Source organism: Mastigoproctus giganteus, chromosome 14 (genome assembly GCF_048544385.1).
Source record: "Mastigoproctus giganteus isolate SK-2022 chromosome 14, ASM4854438v1, whole genome shotgun sequence".
NCBI classification, from domain to species: Eukaryota; Metazoa; Arthropoda; class Arachnida; order Uropygi; family Thelyphonidae; genus Mastigoproctus; species Mastigoproctus giganteus.
In genome coordinates, this window is record NC_143588.1 from 59,473,171 (window position 1) to 59,482,871 (window position 9,701).

Below are 9,701 nucleotides of genomic sequence, written 5' to 3' on the forward strand. Positions count from 1 at the left end.
ATTCCAAGAAAAATAATGGAGTCACCAGTTAAAGAAGTAATGCAGGACCATCTGAATAGGAGTGCAGTTATACTTCGGTCACAGCATGGGTTTGTTAAGGGAAATTCTTGTCTGACAAATTTGATTGGATACTATGATGTTGTCAGAAAGGAATTGGATGCAAAAATAATTTTGATATCATATATTTGGATTTCAGGAAAGCTTTTGATACTGTTGCACATAAAAGACTTCTGTACAGATTGGAGCAGTGTGGCATTAAGGGCAAGTTGCTGTTATGGATAAAGGGATGGTTGAGTGGGAGAAGACAGAGTGGTTGTTTGTTTGTTATTTGATTTTTAGGAGCATTAGCAACTAAGGCCATATTGCTCCGGGAAATGCGGTGTTCATTCCCTGACCTTTCCGCATCCTCCGTATTTGGTGGTGACGGGCTCGAACCCCGGTTTAATCAAGAAGCATGTGCTACGCACTGCTGCTCCTTCCCACCTGGCTACGGAGGCGCCTCAAGAAAGACAGAGTGGTAATCAGTGGATACTGCTCTTCATGGACTAATGTTGTTAGTGGAGTTCCCCAGGGTTTGGTGTTGGGCCTATTGTTGCGTTCTATTTTTATCATGGATATTGATGAAGACAGATCAGGCTTAATGTCCAAGTTTTCAGATGATACAAAGGTTGGTAGGGTTGTTATGACAGTAACAAAGGTACGTTGCTGCAACAGGATCTAGAAAAGGTTGGGCAGATGGGCTGAGAGGTGGCAACTGAAGTTTAACATTGACAAATCCAAAGTAATGCATATGGGTAGAAGTAACCCCACAGTAGAGTACCAACACTGTGGTACTACACTCAGAATATTGGAAAATGAAAAAGACTTGGGGGGGGGGTAATTGTTCAGTCAGATATGAAGTTCTTTGAGCAGTGCAGACAGACTGCCAGGACAGCTCATGGGGTTTTGTCAATGATATACAGCAATTTTTCTAGCGTTGGATAAGGAGGTGATTATCCCTTTGCATAAGGCAATGGTAAGGCACATCTTGACATAAAACATGCAGGTCTGGAGGCTTCATTTTACGAAGAGTATAGAGCTGCTGGAATGAGTACAGTTAAGGACAACAAGATTGGTGTGGGGAACAAAGGAGTGCTCTTACGAAGAAAGGTTTCAGTCCTGCAAATTGCAACATTGGAGACTAGGCACCTATGAGGTGATTTAATTGAGGTGTTTAAGGCTTTGAATGGATTGAGCAAGTTCAGTGTTGATGAGATTCTTCCTCTTGCTCAGACTACACACATGAGGGTGAACAAATTCAAATGGGGGAAGGACTGTTGCAGATAGTTGTGCTGAAGCTTGCCTGTAGCCAGTGGGTGGTTGATTGCATCTCTTTTGTGGCAATTGATAGTTTAATTAAATTGAAGGAAGAACTAGACAAACTATTGGAGGGAATGGATAGGTGAAATAGAAATATTTATTTTTGCTGATGCTGTATAAGTTTGCTTTCTTGCATATGTCTTATGTCATTACTAATGCTAATGATATAGTGATGTTTTTGATATTTGATTAGGTGTTGCAATTCATCAGAGATTGTTTACAAGCCTCAATCAGTTATTTTCGTTATTAAGCCAGTACCTAAAACCAACTAAAATCTAAGCATCTTTATGGAACATCTCAGGATTTCTGATGATGATTTGGGTCAAAGTTTCCAAAATTAGCATGGCAATAAATGAATGTAATGAGCCCAAGCCAAATGGATATGTAAACAAGCCATTTGCAAAATAAGAAATAAAATAAATACTTATAAATATTTATTTTATTTTTTATATTGAAACATCATGCCCAGAGTTACTTTTTCTGTTTATAATGCAGACTTTCAGAAATCATTGGTTTTTATCTCCTCAGTCCGCCTGCTTATAATTCAGAGTATTGGATGATTAGATGGTTTAATAGCACTATTGGATTTCCTCACTGTTTTTCAGCAGCTAATATTTTCTGATTATACTCCAGGATGGCCACATCAAGTCAGAGGACTTCACAAGATAGAGAGAATACAAGAACACCACTATATTTAGCAGTCACATTGGCTTGAACTCTAGTCAGCTCAAATGTGCATATAAATGTATCCTCACAGCTTCAGTTACCATACATCAACCTTAAAAATAAATATTTTCAGCTAGGTATCAACGACACATACATTGTCTGACTGAGTTGAACACAACTGTAATAGTCACATCAATCATAGTCAATGTCATATCAGTTGCAACAGTTTATCACTGACCATTTTTAACAGCTGAAACAATTGAATAGGATATTCCTGTTGTCTTTATGCATCATATAAATCTTTGTCATCTTAATTGTAAAATATGTATCTAATCAGAAATACCAAAACCAAATTGCTAAAGAAAAGCTGCAGAATAACTAAAAATCTGTGAATTCTCATTACAGTATAACAGTAGTAGTCATAAATGTACAAAGCATATTCTGGCAGCTTTCTAAATGTGAGAATTATATTTTACTCTTAAGAAAAGTAAGAGACATCACAATCATGCAGAGAACATTTTTCGTAGACATTATTCAGTTTGAATTTCAATTGTACAAAAGCAGAGTCCTCTGATTTATTAAAACAATATTGGTCTTGGAACACATGCCATTAGGCCTGACATAGCCGAGTGGTCATGAGCGTGAGTACAGTAGCACATGCTCTTTGAGTGGACCAGGGTTCAAGCCCGTGACTGCTAAACACGATTAATGTTTGTGTTGATGATTTACTGTAAACTCCACTGACCTGGTGGTCATGCTGGAGTATAAACAAGAACATTATTTACTTGTAAAATCTTAATTTTGTGTGTGATTGGCAAAGCTACTTACTTTGCAGGAGCCATATAAATAAACCAACAGCCACTATGTGTAGTATAGTGAAATGAACTTCTAGTCAAAATTATTTTCATTATGCTAGTAAATTTGAGAAATCGCCAAGTGATTTCTCATGGTCAGCCTGTATGTTTGTAATTAGCTTCAGTATTCCTCCATTTTGAAATGTGAATATTGTAATAAAAAAGTAAAAAACAAGATAGAGTGGTGAAAATTTTTGAGTTATTATAGAGAATCTATTCATCTTTCAAGGTTATTATAACAAATGCAAAATAGCATTAGGTTTATGGGAAACCTGCTGGGACCTACCACATTGTCATAATAACATGATGGTCTTAAAATGAGGGTTGCTATAAAGAGCTTTGACTATATAATAAAAATTCTTTCTATACATATTTCTATACATCAGCTCTTAAAATGTGTTGGAATGGTGAAAGCTGCTGCTGCTAAGAGTTGGTTTACTGCTCAGGTTTTAAAAGTTAAATCTGCTCTAACAGATGATCATGTAATCTGATTTTATCTACTTTAAAAACATATCTCAGAATTTTAATTGGGTTTTAAAATTAAATATTTTATATTATGTACAAATATACTTTATATTTGTAGTGGGCGAAAGCCAGAGGTGTATTGCTAAAAAAAATAGTACCGAAACGCTCGTCGATTAACTACAAATAGTTACCTATACTTTTTTTTTTTTTTTTCATTTGCAAAAATAAATAAGTCAAAGATTAGAATATTTGTTCAGTATTTATTTATAACTATTAAATAAAAATTTAAAAAGTAAAAACAAAGACAAAAAATTAAAAAAATCAGAAAAGAAAAAAAAAACAAACTCCAAAATAATATAAAAAATACTGTTCAGAAGAATCATAGAAATTCCCATACAGGATTGATTACGTATTCTTGTGTGACTGCCCTTTTTGTTTGTTGGTCAACAGCAGAACGATGAGACTGCAACCAAGTTCGACATAAAAATTTGGATTCCATAATTCTAATGGTGGACCATGTAGTTTAATAAACAACAAACATTTAGAAAAAAGTACCGGAACATTGTTCTGGCATGAATACACCACTGGATGAAGCTAAAAGTATGTTCATCAGAAATTGAAAATTACTCACTTGTATACTCTTAATTGCAACATTAATTTGCCTGATTAGTTTTGTGGTGTATTTGATATTCCATTTCCTACGGTAGTCTTGGAGACAATGATGTTTGTTTTTATAGTAAAATAAGTTTTTCTTGATTAAAAAAAAAATATATAAACATTTTCTTAATTTTATTTCCTTTGCTGCTTTATTAAAGTACTGGCAATCCCTATATAACATGGTTTCGCTCTAACGCAATTGATAAATTGTGGACATTCTCTCACAACATGTGTACTAATATAACACGGTTAGAGAATTGCGGCAAACCTCACATAACGTGGTATTTTTGAGCTTTTGTGTGGGGAAAGCTACTGTTAATCTAATTTCATCATTTCCATTCTTTTTTATGAATCCCTACTTTTGGCTCGCTAGTCGTTATGCAAAAAAAATTATTGGGAAACCCCCGTGTTAGGCTCTGTGCTAATGAACATTTGAGAAATCTGCCTCTGTCGGTGGAAGTCGCACAACAATACAGATTGCTGTTTAAGTACATCAAAGCTAATAATCGACGAAGTCAGTTTGATCGGTACCAAGCTGTTATCACAAATGGATGCAAGGTTAAAAGTAGATAATTGGAAATGTTGAAACAAGCTTTGGTGGGCAGGACATGTTCCTGATCGGGGACTTATGTCAGCTACCTCTGGTTTGACCCCGGTCTATAAACAGATAAAGCAGCGTATCGCCGGCCAAACTCCGTGGTGTGGTGTGGCCTCAAATACTATGAACTTGATCAAGTTATGCGCCAATTGAACGTCATGTTCTCATCTGTGTTACCTAAAATCAGTAAGAGCTAAATTAGATCAGAGTGAACAAGAACTTATTGAGTCGCGCTTCTTTGCTCGAGAGGAAGCCAATCACATCTGCCCAAATGGTATACAACTCTACTTGCAAAATAATTCTGTCTACGAGTACAATCATGTGATCCTCAGGGCCACACAGGAGAAAGTGCATCAGTCCAAACAACGGAAATAGTTGAGTTCACTGCCTAGAAGGCAAAAACAGATCCATCAGCTGGAAAGACAATAATGGAAATGTTTTGGCATTCCAAAGGAATAATAATAATGGTGGACTATGTTCCAGTAGGGTCAAACTACAACAGGAATATATTATGTTAACTTTTTACACTAATTACGAGATGCTATTAAGATTAAGATGAAAGGAATGGACTGAAAGAATTTGGAAAGGCTATGGCCTCAACCTACGAAGAATTCACTTGCCATAATGGTTAGTGCAATAGCATCATTGTTATATGTAAGTGAATTACCAAAATGGTGAAATGGCATCATTTTTATCGTAATCAATAAGTGACTTATTGCAACACCAGGGTGATGAAAGACCAAACAGCCTTGAAGCAGCCGTCTGGGTGGTGGTGGTATCCACTGAGAATAAGTAACAGTAGTCTTCTCCACTGGAGAAGCGTTGCTTATTTGAGGTAGTGCATATCAGGCAACTCATTGTGAAGGTATTTACAATATGAGATATGATAAAAATTATGCTATTTCACGGTTTCGGTGATTCACTTACGTCTAACAGTGATGTTATTGCACTGACCATTATGTCAAGTGAATTCCCCCATAGGTTGAGGCTATAGCCTTTCCAAATTCTTTCAGTCTATACTGTTGTATACCATCTGGCATCTCTCACATTGTGAAGTTATACTTCATGACTGAGTTGTCACTTATTGCAACACCAGGTACCTATCCACCTACCAATGAGAGGCCAAACAGCCTTAAAACTGCTGTCTGGGTAGTGGTATCCACTGAGAATAAGTAACAACAGTCTTCTTCACTGGTTAAGCATTACTTATTCAAGGTTGTGCAATATCAGGCAACTCGTTGTGAAGGTTGTTATGCAAAAAACATTATGAGATATGATAAAAACGATGCCATTTCACCATTTCACTTACATATAATGATGCTATTGCATTAACCATTAAGTCAAATGAAAGGAATCCTAACAAAAGATATCTAAGGTATCTTGTTTCTCTCTGAGACAGTGCTTTTACTTACACGTTAGCATAATACGGAGGATGCGGAAAGGTCAGGGAATGACCACCGCATATCTCGGAGAAATATGGCCTTAGTTGCTAATGCTCCTAAAAACCAAATAACAAACAATAACAAACAACATGTTAGCATTTGCAATGACTGAAATACATCAGTGTGGGTATGAATTGCTGCTGCATACCTTATTCACCAGTTCTGGTGTCATATGACTTTTTTGTTTCTGAAATTTGCATGGACAAAAATTCAAAATAAATGAAGAGGTTATATTAGCCATGAAACCAATTATTTCAGGCCTTGGTGAAAATCATTCTATAGGAGTGGGTTAAATGCATTTCAAACAAGTGTTTCAAGCATTTCAAACAAGTGTGGATTTCAAAACAAAGATGTGTGTAATATGATCAAATATTGTTAGAAAATTTTAATATGTTTGATATGATTGCAGTTGTTATTCTGAATAAAAAAACTTTTTTCCCTTTTAGGGCACTGTTACGCAAAAGTGAAACAAGAGACTGAAGAAATTCAGAAAGCTATTTTAAGTGAATTTAAACTAGATCCTGTAGAACATGATGTGGCTATAATTTACAAAAATGATCCACAAGAGTTTGCAGCAAATGGAAAAAGAATTGTGGAATTGCATCGGGAGAGGCCGCCTTGGTTTACCAAAAATTTATTAAGTAAAGAAAATACATCTATTTCTGTAGCAGATTCTAGTAAGCTTGAATCTATTGTGAAAGATGAAAAATGAAAGATGTGAAAGATATTTTAATGGTTCATTAGCTTTTATTTTGGAAATTAAGAATGGATTATTTATATCAGCTGACAAAAGAAAAATTTAAAATTTTTTTATTTATTATTTAGTTTTTAAATGGCTGAATAGATTTTTCATGTACGCAGATTTCTGCGAGGACAGGTCATTAAAAAGTTAGATTAAGTTATTTTTCTGCTATTGCTTAATTATTTTTCTTAAATCAGCAGATCACCAGTGGTAAAGTTTTTATTATTGATGGCTAATAATTCTTCCCCTCCCCAACACACACACACACACACACACACACACACACACACACACACACACACACACACACACACACACACACACACACACACACACACACACACTTTATTTCAAGATATGACAATCTCCATATAATGTCCAATGCATTTTTTTTTTTACACATTATTATTAATAATATTAAATTAGTACCACAATTATTAATGTTGTTCTTGTGTATCCTCTGGCATGACCAATAGGTCGCTATGTCCTTATGCAAGTAACATGATTATGGTAACTAAGTCTAACTCATATTACATATTTACAAGGCAGTATTTTTTCTGGCACCTTAACAGTTTCACAAGTCTTAGATTAATTGTTTAGCAGCCAGGAGTTGCTAACTGGTAACTACTGATGGATTTTTTTAATTTCCCTTGTTAAGTAGGTCATGATAACACAGACAAAGTAAATTCAAGTGATATTAGCCAGTGATGTTACTAGTGTCATTCATTTTACAGGTACGATTGTTGATACACTGAGAATTATTTATCTTTAGATGATCTGTGTGATGATGTTTGCTTTCCAATGAAGTAAAAATAGATATTGAAGCATGTATGTACACATTGGCTGCCATTGGTTAAATGTGTAATCAGATAGGTAAAACAGTGGCACCCCTTGACAAATATATTTAAAGAGGTTAGAAGTGGTGAGAAAAGCCATATGAGTACTTTTCGGAGTTACAATTTGAAAAGTACAAGTGAAACAATCACTTGTACTTTCATTAACAAAGTGCTTGGTTGTATCACGTTCAAATCATGTCCAAAAGTTTTGAAAGAAGGCAAATAGGAACTTTAGGGGAAAACTTCTGAATTGCAAATGTCTGGTAAAAAAAATCCTAAACGGGCAAGCAAGCTAATAATTCTAGGCATGTTATCCTTACTCCTGCAGAAAGTCTGTTCAAAACAGTTTCTCTGTTCTGGCTTGAATAAAGCAATTTGCTTGTTTATTTTAAATACTATTCCAACATTTGAAAATCGAAACGTAGCTCTTCAATCCGATGTATCTCATATCCACGTTCTGAAATCATCACTTCTAGATATGTTGAAGAATGTTACTTGTAAATTTATTTTACCAACAATTTTCAAATCTTCCACTTCTATTTTGGAAATTGATTACCATAGCAGACTAAACCAGATGGGTGATTCTGACTAAGTCATAGGCATTTCTCCTGCCAAGGTTATGTAGAACTTAAAACAAGCGGAGTGTTAACCTTTTATGTTTAGATTCAGTTAAAGGCTAAACATGTTGTACTTTCCAAAAAGATAAATTTAAAAAATCTGACTACACCAGTTCTTTACCTTTGTTTCTGAGTTATCCTTGGGTTGCTCCTTTATCATCGTAATCAGGTTCTAGCTTTCTCAGTTACCTTCCAGTATATCACATTAAGTTCAGAAATGTGATGGTTTTCCAAAAATATATCAAATCAAACACACAACTCTTTCTCATATGAATAACACTTATTTTTGTAAGTTTACCTTCTTATTAGGTACTGCTTGATAAGCAGTACCTAATAATTTACTTGAATTATTAGCATTAGCATTAGTAGAGGCATTTGATGCAAGAAAGCAAGCTTATGCAGCATCAGCCAAAAAAAAAAAAAAAACCACTTCCACTTCACCCCTCTGTTCGTTCAAAATACCTGTCCAGCTGAGCCTTAAACTTATTTAGGCTATCGACTTCCACGACAAGGGATGGAAGTCTGTTCCACCAACCAACCAACCAACCACCCGCTGGCTAAAGGCAAATTTCCGCACGTCTATCCTACATCTGTCTTTCCTCAATTTGAATTATCAGTTCCTTCTAAACCACTTATGCAATCCTTAAATCCCTGCTTCTTCAAACAAGTTCCACTTCAGTAGAAAATGGTTTGTTTAAAAAAAAAGGAAAGAGTTTAATATTTTTAGCTTTATCTTTTGAATGGATCAAACTTTGTAAAATCATTTGTTTCTTGTGAGAGACATATTTAACAAACTAGTTTAGGCACTATTAAAACCTGCTTTCAGAGTCTAAATTGTTAGTATCCATAATATTGTACCATCGTTGGTTTAAATCAATAATGAGCATTTCAAGCTATGCAAATTATATTAAAACTTATATTTGATCCTCTAGCCTATCCTTATTTGGTTATAACCCAGAAGAAGTCATTAATCAGACTACTGCTTTTTTGTCTTTTGACAACTTTGTTTCTTAGCTATTAAAACAATTATATATTTTCAAACTTAGTGCCGTTACATGAAACTACTTCTCTCTTATTAAACTTCACCCTCTTTTTTTGAACTGTTGTACCACATGACACTGTGTCATAGTACAAGTTCACTAATGTTGGGCAACAGTGTTTTTTCACAGTTGTTCTGGGATGAATCCTTCTCAGACACATGAGATGAATAAATTTCTTCACTCCAGAGTTTCTGTGATGGTGCTGAAATTTCCATTATGCTATCTGGAATCTTTAAAGAAGGCAACATTTCAAAATGCTGCTTTAATCGATTTGAATTCACCATGTTATTTTTGATGATGGCCTCAACTCTTATGAAGTTGTTGCACAATTTATCATCTTTATGAAACTAATTGTTGTGCCCGAGACTGAAATTCTTGTGGTGAGAGTGGTAAACAATTTGCATTATTCAATGAGGAGGAATGAT

General features: G+C 35.0%; 1 protein-coding gene across 1 annotated transcript in view; it reads left to right on the forward strand.

Moving 5' to 3' along the window:
* Window positions 1-6,767, forward strand: part of mRpL32 (mitochondrial ribosomal protein L32) — a 28,077-nt gene extending 21,310 nt beyond the window's left edge. Inside the window, exon 3 of the mRNA XM_090388791.1 lies at window positions 6,488-6,767. Within this exon, the coding sequence (XP_090244917.1) occupies window positions 6,488-6,753 (266 nt within the window). The 3' untranslated portion in view covers window positions 6,754-6,767. The remainder of the gene's footprint in view (window positions 1-6,487) is intronic.
* Window positions 6,768-9,701: the final 2,934 nt, after the last annotated feature.